This window comes from Pan troglodytes, chromosome 1 (genome assembly GCF_028858775.2).
Source record: "Pan troglodytes isolate AG18354 chromosome 1, NHGRI_mPanTro3-v2.0_pri, whole genome shotgun sequence".
NCBI classification, from domain to species: Eukaryota; Metazoa; Chordata; class Mammalia; order Primates; family Hominidae; genus Pan; species Pan troglodytes.
This window is the reverse complement of record NC_072398.2, coordinates 156,629,457-156,650,910: the sequence shown is the minus strand read 5'-3', so window position 1 is coordinate 156,650,910 and position 21,454 is coordinate 156,629,457. Positions and strand designations below refer to the sequence as shown.

Genomic DNA, 21,454 nt, shown 5'->3' with positions numbered 1-21,454 from the left:
TCAGAGCTAGTCTTTATCTCTTATATGGGGGAATTTTGATGTGGTTTCAAATTTATAAGAAAGAAGTACAAGGAGAGGGGAAAGAAATATTTGTCAGATCTAACCCTGCTGACAATGCTTGTGCTAGAAAATGTGAGGGACCCAAGTGTAAACTTATTTGAATATAAACTTATTTGCTTAAGTATAAACTTATCCGAGCTCAAAGTGGTGAAAGCTTGAGATCTGGTATGAAAACAACTGGGTTTAAATCAAGCCATATTATTTGACCTTGTGCAAATTATTTAATATTTCTGAACTCCATTTTCTTCATCTGAAAAATAAGGATTATAAATTCTACTTTATAAGATTGTAAAGGTTAAATGAGATAATATACGCAAATTGCTTAGAACAGTGGCTGACACAAAATAAATGCTAAGTAATTGCTATTTTAGTGTGATAACAGTGGGACTACTAGTAGCTCAGAAATAAAGATGATTGATAACAAATTCATCATTTCAAGGGAGAAGTAACTGAAGACATTCAGATGGTGAAAAGCATCTTTATAATTGTTATTGAGATATATTTGCCTCATAAGCAAGCTCTCCATATACACATACACTCCTAAGGAGTTTAGATTTTTAGATGATATGAAAGAATATATATTGTCTTTGAAATTATAGGTTATAATTGAATACTATAAAAAAATGCCAGATTTTAAAGTCACATTTTAATTGATATTTTAACTTTTGATGACTGCATTGTCTTTTTACGATATTAAAAATATTTAAAGAAACATAGTTATCTTTTTAAATACTCAGATCCTAAAAGATTGTACTGAAAATAACAATTATTAAGCTATAAGATTTCCTAGCCTACCAAGTTGATTCAAAAGGTTTTCTGACTAAAGTGGGATATGGGCCAGGTGTGGTGGCTCATGCCTGTAATCCCAACACTTTGGGAGGCCACTGTGGGCAGATCACAAGGTCAGGAGTTCGAGACCAGCCTGGCCAACATGGTGAAACCCTGTCTCTACTAAAAATACAAAAAGTAGCTGGGTGTGGTGGCAGATGCCTGTAATCTCAGCTACTCGGGAGGCTGAGGCAGGAGAATCGTTTGAACCCGGGAGGCAGAGGTTGTGGTGAGCTGAGATCATGCCATTGCACTCCAGCCTGGCAACAGGGCGATACTCCGTCTCAAAAATAAATAAATAAATAAATAAATAAATAAATAAATAAATACATAAAGTGGGATATGAAAGTCCATCAATGAAAGGAGAAATGTAGTCTGATGGATGAAAATGTAGAGCTGTTGTAAGCATGCAGTAAGCATATAGACAAGGAGAAGGAAAAATGTACAGGTCTGAAGACTGCTAGTAGAAAAATGATGTGGGAGTTACTTTAATAAAGACAAGTGAACAGACATAGAATATTAAGTAATAAGTTAGATATAGGCTTGCTGTGTTTTGGTGGGCTTATTTTGCTTTTTATTTGAATATTGTATAAATACAAACATATATATACCTTTGCACATATTATAACCATATAGGTCAATGAATTTCACAGATTGAACTCACCCAGCACCCAAATGAAGAAACTGAACATAACAAGTCCCCTAAAAGCCCCATTGACATTCTCTTCCAATCACTCCCCTAAAGTAGGTTACCACTGCCTTCTTGTGGCATAGTCGTTTTGCCACTTTCTGCACTTTATATAAATGAAATGCTATGCTATGTACTTCTTTGTGTCTGGCTTTTTTCAGCCAACAATATGTGAGATTCATTCACATTGTTGCAGGCAGTTGTAGATTGTTCATTCTTATCATTGTATAGTATAATGTTTTGTGACTATATCACAATTTTTTAATTCATTCTACTGTTCATGAGCATTTGGATAATTTTCAATTTGGGGCTATTAAGAGTACTGTGTTATGAACATTCATATATGTAGATATATGTCTTTCGTTGAATATATGGTTGCATTTCTATTAGATATAAAGGTGTTCTACTTTGTATTAAAAAATCTAGGTAGCTCTATATCTTAATATCAATTGGAAAATCTTAAATTTTCTGAAATCTCAGGAGGCCTTACTAAATTCTACCTCCTCAACACATTGCATTTATTCAAGTGATTCTCAGACAGTGACTCTCAAGAAATGTGAGCTTCAGCGTAAGACTGTTTACAAAGCATTAGTCTTCCGGAAGGCAGCTCAGAAATTGCTGCTGCAGCTATCTCTTCACAGGGGTTGGCTTTGTTTGTTTTTAGCTGATTGAGAATGATAGTTGAAAACTGGCTTTACTTTTATTTTTCATGGAATTCCACACTTCTATGAAACAATGAATCATTGTGTAAGCTTCTAAGATTTCCTATGAAATGTCAACAAAGATCCTTTAGCTTAGAGGACTTGCCCACTGGCCTCTTCAGCATATGCTGTATTTGTCACCGTATTTGTTCAAACTAATGTGCCAGGCATCAGTGTTGCATTCCATTATTACTATGAATTTTAACAAATTGAATGTTGTTGCTCAGAAGACAGATGGATGTTTTGCAAATGTTCTAGGGCAAAGCAAGTCAAATGACAAATGGAATTGTTGCTATTTTTCTCTTCCTAAAAAAATGTTGCATTGTTTTCATGTGTTCAGGGAGAACTGAAGTGGCCTTGTTAATATTGTCAGCAGTGCACCTGTCCCTGTATCCTTTGAAACAAGAAGTGCTTCCCTGCCTCCTTGGAGAGGGAATCACTATATTAATTGATATAGTATACTAAGGAGTTCCCTGAGCAATTTGGAGGTAAAGCTGAGGAAGGACTAAAACTCTACTTGATGTAAGAATGGCCCCATCATGATTTACCATGTACCCTATCCTATCCCGGGAGAGATAAACAAGAAGGGAGCTTCACAATCAAGGGTGTCTATTTGAATAGGTGTACTTTTGGATACGCCCAATTTAAATAGTTCATCCTAGTCTAATCTCTTAACAGAAAACCATGCAGTCTTTCTCAGCAGCACCCATCTCTATCTGAATGGCTCTAAGCCAAATTTTTCACCTGAGCCAAGCTAAATTTTAGCTTACCTTCTTTCTACTATTCTGATATGGCACATTGAAGTGTGATTTGGAGTTCTGGAAGAGTTATATATTCTCTTTTGGAATGCTTTCAGAAAAGGGTTTACTCACTATGGTTCCCTGTGGAATCAGATATAAAGAATGCTTTCTATTTGCGTAGCCCTTCTAACCTAAATATATCGAAATCAATCTTGAAAATAGTTTTCCTGGTGACCTTCATCCTACACAGAAGCCACTGTTTAAGTTTCAATATTTATCTGCCAGAGTGCTTAGAGCTCCAATTTTACAATATTTAGAGTGTCTCCCCTCCCCATCTCTCCCCTTCTTCGTTTCTACTATTCCAATCTGAAAGTGTAGCGATCGCTGTCTCACTCACTTGGATTTGTTCTGCCCTTTTCCTGTGGTACAAAGGACCTGCATGAATCAATTTAAATTGGTCAGAAGAAATAGCCAGCAGCCTGCTTATGTTCAAATCCTCTGCCCTAATCACCAGTATGGAAAACCCATTGAAAAGACCTACACATAATCTTACATCCATTGCATTAAAGATGAAACTGCCGAATTGAAAAGATCTCAGCCAATTAGAATTGAACACATAGCTCAATAGTGTGTCTGGCAGTTAGATTTGAAAAGGCTGCCTTTGACAAAGAAAAGCACTCCTTTATGTCAGGCTGTTTAGGGTCAGAAAATAACCTAAACTAGAAACAGAACTAAAAACTTCTTATTCGTTTCAGTACTGACACCAGTTAAAGTAATATACAGAGGCTCCTATCACAATATCTAATTACCCAGAATACAATATTTGTATACAGCAAAGGCGCCTAATTCACAGTGACAGGAAGCTGGAGGTGGAGAATTAGTGAATAAGTGAGCAAAAACAATAAAAATCAAGGCTCCTGTACCATGATATATACTTTGTTCATTCCTTTTGACAAGTGTAGTATTGTGTGAATTATTTGTAGTAAATGTACTATAGTGTATTCTCTGAAAGTAATGAAATCTTACAGTCATGAGTTTCCACAGTTTTTAGACAGTAAAAAAATAACTGACAAATGAGGGTGGGAGAGGAGTACAAGTAAGAAGAGATAGATTCATTAAATTATTTGATAAATTTTCACCAATAGATTATGAACTCTCAGGCTTTTTCTATATTGAATTCCTATCTATTTCAAGTTTAGTTACTTAGTTTAGTGATACTGGTTTAGTGTGCAAGAGTGGATTGGGGTAAGGAATCCATGTGTGAATTTTTGTTTTCGTATACTGGTTATCTTCTTACATGTTTAGCTGCTCTCTTTTAAAAAAAAATAAGTAAGTAAAATAATCTCAACTGTCATTAGAATGGAAAAACCTTCATCATTGCAGGGAAATAACTCACAAAAGTGTTTTTGAAATATAATAACATAAGAATTCACATACTTAAAATGGATAGTAAAAGAGAACTTACATTCATTGAGTATCTTTTACAGATGCATATATATGTATATATAATTTAATCAAAATAACCCTTTAAATTTTTATTATCTTTGTTTTATAGATAAAGAGATTAAGACTTAGGGCTGTTAAGTCACACTTGCCCAATCCATGCAGTTGTTGAGTAGAGAGGCAGTACCAAATAGGAGGTCTGTCTTGTTGTAGAATTCAAGCTCTTACCAACACACTGTAAAATTAGATCTAAGCCAAAACTCCATCCTTATTATTTAATGACCTTGTGCAAGTCCTTTAACCTCTTTCAGCATTTACCCTCAAATTCAAAATGAGGATATTAATAACCACTTTACAGAATTCTGACGAGATTTAAGGATAAGATTTAAGTGCTTGGCACATAACAGAGTCTCAATAAGAATGGCGGCAGCTCTTATTGGTAAGTGCAGAGCAGAGATTCAATCGAATCCACATAACTCCCAAATTTCATGGTCTTTCCTAATTTATAACATGTACAGTTAGAAATTATAATATATTAGGATAATAGGAATCCGCTATAAACCCTCTGATGAAGGGCTTATATTCCTGCCAAACGCCTCTGGACAATCCCTGCATATAAAAAAGTGTGTGTTGTTTTGTTATATTGGTATTTCTTATTTATGGCTCAAGTTATACCATTAATTTTAAGCCTCAGAACTGAAGCAAAATAAAGGAGATTTTGAAAATAACTAATCAAAATATTATGAAAGTAATCCAAAGACATTATTCTAATGTGCATAGTTGCATGCAAATACATAAAACAATATTTTAAAACTATAGCACAAATTTGCAAGCCTCTTTCCTACAGCAGGGTTTTTCTCCACAGTCAAGGAGGAATGTCAAAGAATTTGTGATCATATTTTCAAACCACCATACCAACTGACTGCTTGATTTCTTTGCTTGGATATCTGAGGACCCTGCAAAACTCAACAAGTCCAAAATTGAACTTAACATTTTTTTTTGTCCTCATGATTCTCTTTCTTGTACTATGTATCCTTTATTCAATCAGCCATTTAATGGTATTACCATCCACTTTGTCACTTAGGTCAGAAATCTTGACTGATGCTTGATTACTTTTTCCTCCTCAACTTCTCCTCCCACCACACATCCTATCGATTCAATCAAAAAGTCTTCTTTATTTTGCTTAATAAGTACATTTTTAATCCATCCTTTTTTCTTTTTTTTACTATCACTATTTTAATTCAGATCCTCATAATACTTCTTCTAATCCATTTTAATAACCTCATAACTGCCCTTTTTTGTCCTCAGCATTTTGAAATTTTCCAACTGTAGACTGAGAGATATATTCAAGGTGCAAATAAGGCCGTATTATTCCCCAGTCTAAAACCTTTCTCTGATATACTATCACCCATAAGAAAAAGTCTCAGCTTGATATCATAACACACAGAGACTTTATTGTCTTGTGTACTTCTTGCCTCTTGAACCTCATATCCTCTTACTCCTGTTACATGGGCAACCCCACATGCCACAACCATCATCATATTCGCTAGATCACCAACATTCACTCAGTGTTCACTCTCTGCCATGCTTGTTCTAAATACTTCACATATATTAACTCATCAAATCCACATAATAACCCTGTGAGGCTGTGTCACTTCACATAATAGGAATAGTATAAAACTGCTCATTCATCCTTACATATGTCATGTTATTTCATGTTTCCAAGACTTTTATCATGGCAGTCCAATCTGCCTTTATGTCCTCTCTGTCCTCTCCATGTCACCCCATTCTTTAAATTTCTGATTGCCACTTGGTCTTCAAGACTTAGTTTATGGAAGTCTCCTAGTCTTATTGAATATTTCTAGAAAGTCTTCCCTGACATTCCAGCCTAGCACTTACATCCTTTCTTTATATTTTATTTTTTTATGTGCTCATCTCTTTCTCTGTGTTTACCACTTTATACTGAAACACTCTCTTCTCTTACCAAATTGTAAACTTCTTGAGAGCAAGCATTTGGGCCTTTAATTCATTGTCTTCCAAAAATTTGAATTCAGTGGATGACTCCTAATAGATATTCATGCTTGTTGAAATCAGTAAGAGAGACAGGAAGAAAATATTTTGACAACATTCTTTTCCATGTTCTGCTACATGGCATCTGGTGAGTTGATATTCTAAGAAATACTAACTACCACTTTTCTGTTGTCTCTGTAACTATTTCTGTAAATATCATAGGTTCCTTATTAACTGCACAGTCCTAATATTCAAATAAACAGGCAAAATATTTTAAAGTATGTTCTAAAGCTCCTCTTTCCATGCATTGGAACTGCAAAAATTTTCTTCTGGTTGGAATGCTTTTCTCTTACCTTTTTGCTTAATGAGTTTGTCCTCATCTTTCAAGTTGAGCTTAAAAGACAGTCTCAACTATCCTGACTCTTCCAGACTGTTGTAAGATTCACCATTATACACATTCACATCATGTACCTTTTCTTCCTAGAGCTTGGCTAAATAAAATTTGAGTGAAATTATATTTATATAATTTTTTCCACTAGATAGCATTGAATATAAAAGTAAATAATATTTCTTTTTCAACCCTCTCTCTCATACCTAGTACCATTCATTCGTTCAACAAAAATGTATTGCCAACCTAATGTGTGATAGACACTGTGCTAGGAACAGTAAAACAGATAATACCTCCCTGATCTTAGGAAGTTTGCATTTTTAACTTGAAGACACAGGCTGCAAGCAAGAAAGCAAATAGAAAATATGGGTTAACAATAAGTGCTATGAATAAAATAAAAGGAAATGCAATGGTGAACACAAAATTTAAGGATACTATCTAAAATTGAGTAATCATGGAAGGGGAAGGTCTCTCTGGGAAGGTGTTATTGGAGCTGGCCCCTCATAGGTGCACAATGAATATTTAAGGAAGAAAAGGAAAGAGAAAGGAAAGCAGAATGAGAAAAAGAGAAAAAGGAAGGATAGCTAAATAATTTAGTTTGGATATAAAAATATCTTGGCAAAAGCATTCATGCCTGTGGATTCTTCTCTTAAGGTAAAGGACCAGTGACATCCTTACTGGGGCCTGCTGATTAAGGAACAAGAATAATGGGTCAAAGGGGATGTGAGTTCCCTCTCTGTGATATAAAATTAGGACATCTTTCATATTTAAGTGATGAGAAGATGTAGCAAGCCAGAAATTTTTGTCGCCTCTGATCTAATAATGAACAGTATATGGGACCAGGGTGGTCAGGAGGAAGATGAGCCATTGAAGGGCAATTGTCCAAAGCCACCCTCTGATTCCACTTTTCAATGCTTCTGGAAAGTGAGTTTTTACCATAATGGGAAGGGGATATATTAAAATATTGAACAAAGCCTAATATTTATCATTACTGTGAAAGTTTCATTATTTGGGCCAGGTATAAAGCAAGGCCTAGGCTGTTCCTTTGATGACCTGGGCATGTGAGACATGAGGTCAATGAGAATTCCTTCTGTAACTGAGACTAAATCTCCATGTTCTCTATCCAGCCGTGAACCCAAAGGGTCTCTGAGTCACCAAATCATGGAGGTCTTAGTACTGGTGTCATTTACCACTAATCTCCAGATCTAGTTCTTAAAATATTCTCATAGCAAGAGATTAGAATCAGCTTTCATTGTTTTTAAATTAAAATTGTGGGGGACAGAGAGACAACCTTATAGGGAGATAAACTGTACTTCCCTTCTTAAATAATTATAAAGCATCTATTGTATATATGACTATGATGTAGATATTAAATTGTCTTTGTAACAGTCTCTTGGATTGACTTGTCATCTTAAACAAAACCTAGGTTTTAAAATAACTATTAAGAAAGTTGAAAGCAAAGAGGATTTAAGAGGGGGAGAAATCACACCAAATATAAGAAGTAAAGGAACACAAGTAGACAAATTAAAGAGAAAGCACTGAATTTGGAGAATACACACAGGACTGAAAGAGTGAGGAGCAGGAAATGAAAGAGATTTCAAGCTGGGAGAAGAATCACATTTGCCAAAACCCTCAGGTGCTCCAGTGAATAATACTCTAAAAGTGCAGATCATCATTAGAGCTGCATTAGGCTAATAACATAGCGACCTTCTATTTTGGTAAAATGCTTGGGTGTAGATAGTAAATTCTTAAATATAGGAAAACATTTTATTTAATTAGTGGAAGTTTGATTATCTCTGGAGGTATTCCATTAGTGTGCCTTGGTTATCTGGGTGTATCCATTATCAGGAGTTTGGCTTAACAAGTCCATTTAGTGAGCTCCATTAAGGTTTATTTTTCTGCTTAACTCCTTGTGGCCAAGTGTCCAGGAGCTGGGCTTTAGTGGGTTTTGGGTTTCTTTGCATGTACTTTAGTGGCTTGTCAGAGCAGTTCTAGTCATGGAAAATTTCCCATACGTGGGTGCCTTAGCCCACAGTTAGCAGGAGGTGGGAAATCAGGCAGAGATGCCTTCCAGAGCTGAGGGGGCCTCTTGGCATTTCCCTGGCAGCCTCATGCTTATCATCAGCCAGAACCCAGGCACTCATTAGGCTCTTGATGAAAAGCATCCCAAAGAAAATGCCAGCAAATTGTGCCACTGTGCTGGCAGGAAATGAAAACTGCTCAGAGCAAGTGGAGCCAAGAGAGCTGTTGAAATGAAAGGTAACATCAAGGGTGTGATCACTAACTCACACAGGCGCTCAGGATTCAGGATGCAACTTTCTGCTTCACTGGGGAAAGCATGAGGCCCTCTCGTCTGTCAGCCGGTGTCAATTCTATATAGGGGCTGAGACAGACTGGAAGGTGGGCTCTGTGAATTAAGCTTTGTTGTGCTTGGGTAAATGTAGGGGTTTGGGTTGTTTTTATTCCCCCAAGAAGTGTCTCCTAGGAAAAACAGAAATAAGAAAGAGTTTTTGTTTTAGTGTTTTTCCTGGGCCCAAACACTTGAAGACCAAATTAAGTAAAAGGAAGATTCCAAAAGCACTATAGGTCCTATTAATGTGGGATTAGACAGTGTGAAGGGAGGAAAAAATAAATAAAAAAATAAAAAAATAACCTTAGAATCTGTGACTCTAGCAAGGAACAGATGAGGGGTATTATTATTATTATTATTATTATTATTATTATTTTAGAGACAGGGTCTCACCCAGGTCTAGCCCAGGCTGGAGTGCAATGGTGTGATTGTAGCTCACTACAATCTTAAACTCCTGGGTTCAAGTGATTCTCCCACCTCAGGCTGCCCAGTAGCTGGGACTACAGGCAGATGCTACCATGCCCCACTAATTTAAAAAAAATTTTTTTTAAGAAATAGGGGTCATGCTATGTTGCCCAGCCTGGTCTTCAACTCCTGGCCTCAAACAATCCCCCCACCTCAGCCCCACAAAACACTGGGGTGTGAGTCAAGACACTCAGCCAAATTTTAATTCCAAAGGAATTTTTGGTGTTTAGTACTACTTTTATCCTGAGGTTAAAATGGCCACCAAAGCTAGAAAAGAAAATGCTCAACAGCAGGCAGCACCAACACACAAGCAAGGCACAAGCACACTGAAATATTCATGAAACTGGATGTGGTAGGTAGAGTAATGCCCCCTCAAAGATGTTCAGTTCCTGTTTACTGGAACTGTAAGCAGGCTGCCTTACACGGGGAAGAATCAAGGAGGTAGAGTAATGCCCCCCGCCACCCCCAAAGATGTTCAGGTCCTGTTTGTTGGAACTGTAAGTAGGCTGCCTTACATGGGGAAGAATCAAGGTTGTTATTTAGCTGACTTTAAGAGATAGATTATCCTGGATTATCCCAGTGGGCTCATTGTAATATGGAAAAGGGGGGCAGAAGCAGAGGTCAGAGCAATATGATATGAGGACTAAGCCAACCATTGCTGGCTTTGAAGCAATAGGAAGGGGGCTACAAGCCAAGGAATGTGGGTGGCCTATAAAACTTGGAAAAGTCAAGGAAACCGATTATCTCCTAAGGCCTCTAGAAAGAAATGCAGTCCTACTGACACCTTGATTTCAGCTCAGAGAAAACCATGTTGAACTTTTGACCTCCAGAATTATAAGATAATAAATTTGTATTGCCTAAGTCACTATGTTTGTCATAACTAGCAATAGCAGCAATAGAAAATGAATACACTGGTATTTAGAAGATTCGTCTGAAATTCCAAAAAGGAGTTTCCAAGTTCACCTACAATTCTTGGGGCAAAAAGTAAAGTGTAAAAGCAGTGACAAGACCCAAAATGCACACTGATGTGTTAGAACTGTAAGGCATATTACATACATCATCTTAGTTAATCTTTACAACAATCTTACAAGGGTGGATTATCGTTTCTAACCTGTAGATGAGGATCTTTTTAAAAAGTAAAACAGATCATATCCTTTAACTAATTAAAATGCTTCAGGGGCTCCCCATCTCGCCTACACTACACGAAAATCTCATCTCCTTATCCTCACCTGTAAAGCTCTACATCAGTCGCAGTCAAAGTGCAGATTGCTGATGAGCATCACCTGGGACCTTGTTAGAAACACAACACTCAGCCCCTACTACAGACTTTTTCAATTGTGATCTATTGGGACAGGGCTTGGGAATCTGTTTGAACTTGCACTTCAAGTGATTCTTATACATAGTAAAAAAATTTGAGAAGCACTACTCCACGTGAAGTACACTTGCCTACCTCTCCAACCAAATCTGATACCACTCTCATCCTTGCTTGTGTAGCCACACTGGCCTTTTTTCATTCTCTAAACATGTTATGTTTGCTCCCATCTTGGGACTACTACATTATCTATTCTCTCTGCCTATTAGGTGCTTCCCCTAGAAATTAGTTTGTTGGCTAATGTCCTTAAATTAGTCTTAAGGTTTCCCTGATCGTGAGCTCACTACGGTCCAAAGAAAGAATGCCAATGAGACTGCCCCCCACGTCATTTCATTATAACTTATGCCTATGATTTGAGAAAATTAGAGATCCACCAGTCATGAATAGAAAGCTGGAGATGATAAGAAAATAGACACTAGTTTTTAACTATGTAGATTTAAGTTTTGCTACCAGTTTTAGCAATTGTAATCACAATGCTTTTTTTTTTTTCCTCGAAGAATCTTAACCTTGTTACCTTTGGAAAAGCTTTTCGTGTTTGTAAATACCATGATTTTTCCACCTCATGATCTTGAATGCACTGTTCATTTAAAGTTTTTGGGGAAGGGAAGATTTGAAAGGCAAGCAAATCTCAGCATATACTCTCTACATAAGCTAGATGTATGCTTAACCCATGTTAACTACAGATCCTTTGTGATGGATAAGTATTTATGCTTTTTCAATTCCTTAAATTTGCCAGTTTTACAATAAGCTCTGTTGTATTTCGCAAATCCTATGGCAACATCTTTAAGGTTGGCTGTTTTTCTCTTTTGTAAATTAGCTTCATAGATTATTTTTATAGTGAACGCATTAAAATAGTATTGAAGTTTAATTTTATTGAAAAACATTGCATTACTCAGAGGATCATTTGGCATTTTTTATCCTTCACAATCATAAGCCCCTAGTGTAACTAGTAAACACTAGATTGTTGGTGGTGTTATAATAGAAAAGTATTTCTCATATAGCACTCCAGGGTGGGCATTTCTGGTCAGTGGATGGCTTTCTTCCAACCCTCAGAGCTTCAGAGCCTTCTGCATCTAGCCAGCAAATGGGAAGAGTAGAGAAGGCTCACCTGTTTCTTAAGGCACAGACCTGGAAGTTACTTCACTTTTGCTCATATTCCCTTCATGAAAATATGTCGCAAGGCCACAGTTGGATGCAAGGTACATAGGAAAATGTCACTGGGTGGGCAGCCATTCCCAGTGACAAAATCACCCTGTGAAAGAGAAGTACAAATATTGGCAGGCAGCCAGCTGTCTCTAAAAACCTATGTAAATTATCTTAGTGCTGCATAATACTACAATACTGAATCAAATGTACGCTCAATCACAGCAAATACATCTCTCTTTCCTGATTACTGTATGTACTTTTTGCCCTTTTAATAGTGCCCTTATTATATATTCCCATAGTACTTAGTATTGCCTTATTTAGAAATCCTCATCATTTTTCTGATTATTTGTTCAACTACATTGTAAGCTTCTTAAGGGTAAGACCATGGTCACTTTGTTCACTGCATCACCAGTACCCATTCCCAATAGAGTGCCTGACATAGTGCTTCGCATATGGTAGTCTTAAGAAATTATTTTGAACCAAAGAATGAATGAACTAAATTTCTATTGCAATACATTACCTCTTATGATTTGTCCTATGTTGTAAGCTACTTCCAATAATTTTTGGATTTGAGAGTAGACTGAATAACTTAAACAAAATTTAGGACTCTTTGTTCTTTGTATCTTTTCATAAAGGGCATGATGCCATTGTCACACTCCTGAAGCATTATAAGAGACCACAAGATGAATTGCCCTGTAATGAATATTCTCAGCCTGGAGGAGGTACCCCTTTTCTTATTCAGTTTTCATTGTTGTATAATATATTGTGCCTAAAGGTAAACCTGTGTTTATGTTACTATCATTCTTTCAGGGGTTAGGGAGGAGGGCATAGCCTATGTCAGATTAGATTTATTTTAAGTAACCTTATGTCTGGGAGAGGCTGAACATAAAGAAGCCTCCATTTCAGCTATTTTCTAACTCACCAATCTGCAGCTCCTCCAAGTTTAACATTTCCCAGACTGGATGTTTATGAGGCTTGTGCATGACTAGGAAGGCCTGGATAAGCTGAGAGCAGTCATTTTCCATTTCAGTAATCTATTACTGAATACTCATATCCAGAGACAAATTAAATCTGCTAGAGTCTGCTACAACTTGGATTTTCTAAAAAATCTTTTTATGCACTTTCTAAATAAACACTTGCAGTACAATTTCAGTATCCAGAGAAAGATTTGGGCCTGAAGCGATAGTTTTACTTCGTTTCGTCATCTGCTTATTTTTATAATGTTGAACTTTTATGTAGAAAAAAATGATCGCTACTTTCAACTCTATTATATAATTTAATTTCTAGATGGCTCCTATGTGTCTGTTCCATCACCCTTGGGGAAGATTAAAAGCATGACAAAAGGTACTTATAATCTGGGACAATTGTTATATTTAATTACTAAGGATAACTATTGCTTCAAATGTAATTTTCAATTTTGTTTTACATATTACAAATGATGACTATTTTACAAGCACAACAAATATTATTGACAGACCGTTCTTTTCATAATTAACCTTACCCTTTATCTCCTTTCAGTGCATAAAGATATAATAACAGTGAAAATTTCACATGACTATTAAAGAAAAATCAAATTCTCACTGGACTGTTTAGATGTTTCTGTTTTTTATAAAAATGAATTATAAATATCAATATTTCTTTAAGGAGAATTGGGACTAGAAAACATATGTGAAAAAATATATATTATTTTTCAAAATATCCCCAATAAGTAATACTTTGGGACCATTTTTGAATGTATGCTTCACACAGAAATGAATAACATTGGACCAGGAAAGTAAAAACTTTGATTCAAATGTAAATATATATTTAACTATTTGGAATTTAAATTCCAAATAGTTTCCTTAGAATGTAGAATGAGTGTTTCCTTAGAATGATTCATACGCTTATTTCCTGTCATTTAATTGGCATCCCTTTGAGGTTAGTTTATGGATATTTGGCTAAGCCTATTGGAATAGACTGAAGAGAGTTACCAGATCAGAACCTTTATCATAATGTGATACGGACTGGACTCCAGGGTTGCTATGTCATGCAGGAATAGATCAGGAATAGACCTTCAGCCCTGGTAACAAGGAGTGAGTAGATCAGGAATAGACCCTTAGCCCTGGTAACAAGGAGTGAGTAATCAAGACATAGAACTAACATGATTTTAATGCAGGGGGTTAGGGATCATTTGGGTTAAGGTTTTAGCATCTTTAAGTAGTCAATTACAGTTGAAAAATTAAAAATTAAATGTTATTAGGAAATTATGTTTTTAGTTAAATATATATATGCACGTGCATACACATCCATGTGTGTGGTTTTTACCTTAAAAAATAAAATGACAATTTCTGTTTGCAGAGAAGGCAGATATTCTCCTCCTAAGAGCTGGATTGCCTTCACATTTCCATCTTCAGCTCTCAGAAATTGAGTTCCATGAGATTATTGGCTCAGGTAACCTAAAATAAATAAATAAATAAAGGTCCGGTTTAGTTGAATGAGTTTAAGTTAATATGTGTTTATTTATTTATTTTAAACAATTGTAGGTTCTTTTGGGAAAGTATATAAAGGACGATGCAGAAATAAAATAGTGGCTATAAAACGGTAAGCAAGCAAATGAAAAAATTTAACATCCAGGTGGAATTGTGACCTTTGAGAAGCATGTGCATGGCAAGCCCCTTGTTTGGATCCATCTGTTTACTGAAGATTTTCTGTTGCTGCCATTTCCAGTTATCGAGCCAATACCTACTGCTCCAAGTCAGATGTGGATATGTTTTGCCGAGAGGTGTCCATTCTCTGCCAGCTCAATCATCCCTGCGTAATTCAGTTTGTGGGCGCTTGCTTGAATGATCCCAGCCAGTTTGCCATTGTCACTCAATACATATCAGGGGGTTCTCTGTTCTCCCTCCTTCATGAGCAGAAGAGGTATGGGTCTTTTGTTCTGATTTATCCTTGGACATTCCATAGAAACTACTCTTGCAATACTTCAGAGGGTTTCCCATTGGATGAGCCTTCACCTTTTGAAATCTGAGTGCTGCTAGCAAGTGTGTCATTTTTAATATCGCTAATAATTTATGCCTAATAACTGTGTTTCAATGAATAGAAATACTTTATGCTTTCTTAGCAGAAATTCAGTTGAAGATAACAAATTTAAGGAATTTAAATTGGAAACTGGAGCTTAAAATAATTAGGCTAAATTTGAAATACTGATAAAGAAGATATATGTAAGCTCAGAATAAAATAAACTTTTAAAAAAGCGATCTTGCACAAATCCAATGTGAATTCACTTTCTGAGTTTATGCATATAGTAATTAGAATGTAGTTTCATACAGTGATTAAAATAGATTTCATTTTACAATATTACAAAGAAATTAAGTATAGTATTATAAATAAATTATAAAACCAAGTATAATATCTTAAGAGATGCTGTATATCTTAATTGATTCATAATTAAGCATTTTCTGATGTAGGAAAGCTGTTCAGATTTGTTGAATTTCTAGCTTAACCTTCAAGAAAAAAAAATTATTAAGATGATATAAAATAACAACTCTCACACATCATTTGCTTTTTTGATATTCGTTTTGACCATTTCATCTCTGTTAAATCTATTTTTAAATTCTAGGATTCTTGATTTGCAGTCTAAATTAATTATTGCAGTAGATGTTGCCAAAGGCATGGAGTACCTTCACAACCTGACACAGCCAATTATACATCGTGACTTGAACAGGTATTTTTTTCCTAAATAATGAACTCAGAAGGGTATGACTAACTGGGAGTTTAAGACAGATTTCAGTGAAGATACATTTTAGACTTATTGCAGATCAGGGTACTCTGGTTAAGAGGACAGGCTACCATAAGCTTAGGTGATAGAAAGTTTTGTCATTGTCTTTTAAGGAGTAGAAAGCTGTATAACTGCTTCTCAGGGATCTTTTAAATCTATGAAGAATATTCACAAATATAGTAATATCTGTAAGATGCACCAGCTAACTAGTTCCCAGGTCAGTAAGGTCACATCAAGCAGTGAGCTAAATGGCTATTAAAAAATGATATGTCTCCTATAAAGTGAAGTGTTGGAGTAGCTCCTGATATAAAATTATCTGAAACGTACTTTGTGCTACCGTAAATTCAGCTTAACCACAACAGCTTATTTACCTAGTTATCAGGTAAAGAGGATTTCATGTGAAACAAATATGAAATCAGAGTGTTCCAGTGCTGGAACCCCAAGTGACCTCAAAACTTTTCCTAAATAGTGAAAACTTTCTCTGAGTAAAGTCTTATAGGAAAGGCCAATATACAAAATGGAGCAGTGTTGGGTGAAGGTAAAGTGGGGAGGAGAAAACTCTATTTACTTCCCATTTCCCACTGCTAAGGAGAGAGATTCCTGCACCACCTCTGTGGAAGCCCAAAGGTGCTGTAGAGAATAGTTGGACAAACACTGATTTAGTTTATGAAGCAAGTCAGATTATTCCACATCAATCACTTTCATTTTATGATAGTCAATAAGATTCAAATAGATTGTGTATATAGTCCTTTATAGAAGCTTTACAGTTCTGAAGCTAGTAAATATTGATTACTCTAGTCAGTCATTTGGTCAACAACTATGTTTGAACATATATGTTTAAAGACTATTTTCAGCACAGTAGAGCTTACAAAGTGGGACGTTCATAGACTATATTCAAGGAGTTTTCACACTCTATGTAGAGGAGAAAAATATTTACCTAAATGTATTTGAGGTATAAAATAATAAGTTATATACAAGATTTAGTACAAAAATTTCAGGAACAAGAATATTAATTGCTTCTGAGGATTCTAACAACAACTCTATGGAAGGGATGACATATGAGCTTGGTCCTGAAAGATGGGTAGAGTTTGGAAGAGCATCCTATAGGCTTAGGGAAGACATAATAAAATGCATAGAGATTAGAAAGTTAAAGGTATATATAGGAACTATAGTTTCATTTTAGTATACGAAGTGTATAAATGTATGTAATGTGTATAATGTAAGAAGTGGACAACTGGAAAAAAGTATAGAAAAATAGAAAAAGAGCACAGACACCAGTGAATGCTATTACTAAGGTATTTCAGATTTTTTTTCTGTAAGGAGACCATAAAGAGGTTTGAGCTGAAAATCACAAATTTGGAGCTATATTATTGAAAGATGAATCCAGCATCTGGTAAAATATCAACTTGAAGGGAAAGTCAAGAAACTAGTGAGGCAGTTGTTGCAGTAATCTAGATAAGAAGTAACGAAAAGCAGAATTTCACCGGTGGCAGTGGATATGAAAGGAAGAGACATGTCAACTTTAAATAACAAAATACAGAGTTTATTCAAGCTCAAAGCTTGAGGATCATTACCCAAGAGCATGGATTCAAGTTGTCCTGAATACATACTCCAATTAGCAGTGGTTACAAGATAGTTTTTAAGAAAAAAAAAAAAAGCAGTTTTTAAGTTGTTTACAAAGAATTTACATAAATAATATAAACTATTGATTGGTTGTACCTTGTTCTTTAATCAAAAATTATAGGAACATAAAGAAAATGGGTAACACAGCTAGTCAGGAACAAAATGCCTTTACACTATTGCCCCAGGGAAATGGAGATTGGAGACATGACTAAAGTCCCATGCTCATGTCTCTCTGGGCCTGATAAATTTTGTGTTGCTCATACAGCTCAGACTGCCCTCAGCTATTTTTCTCTTCTCAGATAGATATGAAAGATAGGAGAGATAAATCAGTTACGTGAGTGGTAGAATCTTAAATATTGAAAGTAAATGTATATAAGTCTCAATCTATTTATAATTATTTACTAGTTTTCACATAAAAGTCATTTCTTAATTTTTAGCTATTAGTTCTTTACCTTTCTTAATTTCAAACCAAACATTTACGTTAACAAACATTTAACTATTTCAGAAACAGATTTAGATGATAAATCAGCATAATATAAACAGATGATTTTGAGTTTTAAGAGTATTATCTTTCCATCCCAAACATTTTTGCACATGGTATTAAAACAAATGAGTAATCATTGCAATAAGTAATCATTGCAAGTTTTCTCTAGCTGTAACTCTTCATTTGTGGGGCTATTATATATTCTGTTGCCCTGAGTTATGTGCAAGTTGTTACCACCAGTTGTCAGGCAGGACCAAAAATATAAATGTTGATTAAAATAAAAACAGAACATTTACTATATAGCTGATATAAGTTTATATCTACAATTTTTGCTGCCTCTAATCTAACCTAGATGCTTAATTGCATCAAAAAGTTTTTAAATCTTATGAAACACCATTTTGTAGGTGCCTTCATTATGACAGAGTCCCAAACTATTGTATCAATTATTTGTAGACTATTTTCTATCAATCTTTAATCTGGTAGCAACAGCAAAACATTGTTTTTCAGATGCATGCATATGTGGCATTCTACATGGCTCAAAAGAGCCTGGGTCCTTTCCCTCAGAGAGCTTACTGCACTACTTGGCAAATAAGACATATGCCCAGAAAGCAACTAGAGTTCCACTTTATATAGAAAATAATTAAGGGTCAAAATGATGAAAGAGCAACTTTCAGAGGATTTCAAGTAAGTCAAAGATGAAAGTTGAGTAGAATGCTTCTTAGCCTATGTGGAGCTAAACGTAGAGTTTGAAGAACAGGCATTAATCTTTTCTCAGGCTTTTCACAGCATACTAACCTCTGCTTTAGCATGGTACCTAGAAAGTCTCACTCAAAGAAGTAGAGAGAAAGATGCACATCAGAGATTGGGAAACTCATACACTTATTTGCATTTGTATTGACATGGTGTGTTTATATTTTTATATTCCCCATTAGCCTGGGCAAGTCAGGGTTTCAGGGGCAGAGACTGCTCTCTTCATCTCACATTTTCTGAACTAAGCATTGTGTCTTACACAGAGAAGATGTCTAGTTAATATTTTTTAACTGAACCAAATTCTTGTAGCATTTCTATGAGTGTCATTTCACGAAGCAATGACCTAATTGGTATAAGTATGACTACTTGTGTATAGCATCCAACTTGCCCAATAACTTTTATAATTTTAAAGGGAAAAGGATGTTTGAGCCCACAGGATGGGGCACTTTTATATTTGAGTTTGTGGTTGTTGCAATTATTTGAGTGAAAAAAAAGAACTCTACTTTTCCCATGGCAAGCAAAGCCAGCTGAGGGTTTTTACCATCCAGTTCTGAAAGTTAATTTTGATCTTCAGTAAATGTCCCTTGGCATCTGCAGGGGATTGGTTCCAGGACCTCTCAAGGATACCAAAGTCTGAGAATGCTCAAGTCCCTGGTATTAATTGCTGTAGCATTTGCATATTTCCTATGCACATCCTCTCCTGTACTTTAAATCATTGCAAGATTACCTATAATATCTAGTACAATGTAAATGCTCTGTAAATAGTTTTTGCACTATATTGTCTAGGGAATAATGACAAAGGAAAAAGAGTCTATACATCTTCAGTACAGACACAATCTTTAAAAAATTTTTTTGATCCATGGTTAGTTGAATCCACAGAAGTGAAACCTATGAATTTAGAGGGCCAACTATATATACTAAGGAAAAGTTCAAGGAAGGAGTAAGAAAGTAGTTATTTTCAATGTAAATGATGATAATGATAATACCTACCATTTATTTATCACCATATGAAAGGAGCTTTGCTAAGCCTTTTTCATGCTTTCATTTAACCACGCAACTCTATGGGATAGTTGTTATTATTTCCATTTTACAGATAAGGAAACTGACTAAAGAGACTAAGTCTGTAGTATTCTGTATCTTCTACTGTAACAACAACAGCAAAACCATGTGAGAAGAGAGAGATAGAAGGAGCGTACTGATGATATTGAATGGGCATCAGCAATATTTATCAACCTTACTCTCTGTACTTTAATCTTTTAAAAAGTCAATTCCTGTGACCCAAACAATTTCTCATATCATCTTATGCTTCTGTGTTCCTGCTTTATTTCTTCTTTCACACTCCATGTTCTGCTGGTGTGGAACAGATGTTGCATAGAAGGCATGCAGATAGGTTTTGTTTGGCCCATAGTGTTTAAATATTTTGAAAATGTTCATAATTCAAGCAGGAATGTACCTCTCTAATTTGCTGTAGACCTCACCACCTACCAACTTATATTTGGTCTAATTTATACATTAATTTTGTGGCATTGGAGTTTGCTAGTCATTATTTATAGCTTAAAGGATTTAAACTTTTTACTTAATACTAGAAGCTGTGTGTTTTTCTTGGAAAAGTATATTTTTCAAATTGTTTGACACTGAAGCAGAAACATCACTGCAAACATACATGGATCAAATACATGATATTCTCCTTCTATAAAGATATAGTATTATATGTTATATTAACACTGTAAGGAATTAAATAGTGATAACCTCCATCACAAAGTGCACATGGCATTCACATGAAATATGTATATGAAATCATTTTATAAACTGTGAAGCACCATACAAAATGCATTTTTTATTACTCTTAATCCCTCATTTGTTCCCTTTAATATTGGGGATGGAAAAACACTCCACAATTAAAACCACCTTTGCAAAAACTACAACTGAGAAAATTATGACTGAAAGATCTGACTTGACTCCACTTTGCTTCTAACCTGCAAGGTGTTCTTGTTCATTCATGGACATAGGCCAAAATAACTTTGGGAGGAACTTGAAACTAAGACAATAATAGCCCTTTCACAAAACAAACCTCTTTCCTGCCTGGGGACTACACTACCTTCATAGGACTAACAAATTAGCCACAAGATTAGAAATAATGGTTTAGGAATCACATAGCTGGAGACTGAAAGATTCGAAACCTCCCCAGATTGCTTCTGGGGATAAATCACTATTACAAAACCTAAGATCAGTGCTTGAGATATTTTGCAGATGCTGTACAGGATGGCTCAGCTGCTACCACCCAGACTGATAAACTGTGTCATCTGGTCTCCTGGCCCCAGGAGACTGACTCAGCATCAAGAGGACAACTTTGACACCCTATGATATCATCTCCAACCCAACCAATCAGCAGTCCCCACTTTCAGACCCCTACCCACCAAGTTTTCCTTAAAACCCCCATCCTCAAGTTTTTGAGGAGACTGATTTGAGTAATAATAACACTCTTCTCTCCTGTACAGCTGGCTGTGCGTGAATTAAACTTTTCTCTATTGCAATTCCCGTCTTGATAAATCAAATCTATCTAGGCACCGGGCAAGGAGAACCCACTGAAGGGTTACAACGATATTCTCATACATACAGAGGTTTTTTTTATATGATATAAAACTAATT

General features: G+C 35.6%; 1 protein-coding gene across 8 annotated transcripts in view; it reads left to right on the top strand.

Annotated features, from left to right (window-relative positions):
- TNNI3K (TNNI3 interacting kinase) overlaps positions 1 to 21,454 on the top strand; it is a 304,916-nt gene that overhangs the window by 118,496 nt on the left and 164,966 nt on the right. For all 8 annotated transcript variants that reach the window (NM_001204797.2, XM_009459335.5, XM_054659350.2 and 5 more), the window contains 6 exons: positions 12,827 to 12,913; positions 13,479 to 13,535; positions 14,529 to 14,621; positions 14,714 to 14,771; positions 14,898 to 15,092; positions 15,790 to 15,894. In NM_001204797.2, the coding sequence (NP_001191726.2) occupies positions 12,827 to 12,913; positions 13,479 to 13,535; positions 14,529 to 14,621; positions 14,714 to 14,771; positions 14,898 to 15,092; positions 15,790 to 15,894 (595 nt within the window). The remainder of the gene's footprint in view (positions 1 to 12,826; positions 12,914 to 13,478; positions 13,536 to 14,528; positions 14,622 to 14,713; positions 14,772 to 14,897; positions 15,093 to 15,789; positions 15,895 to 21,454) is intronic.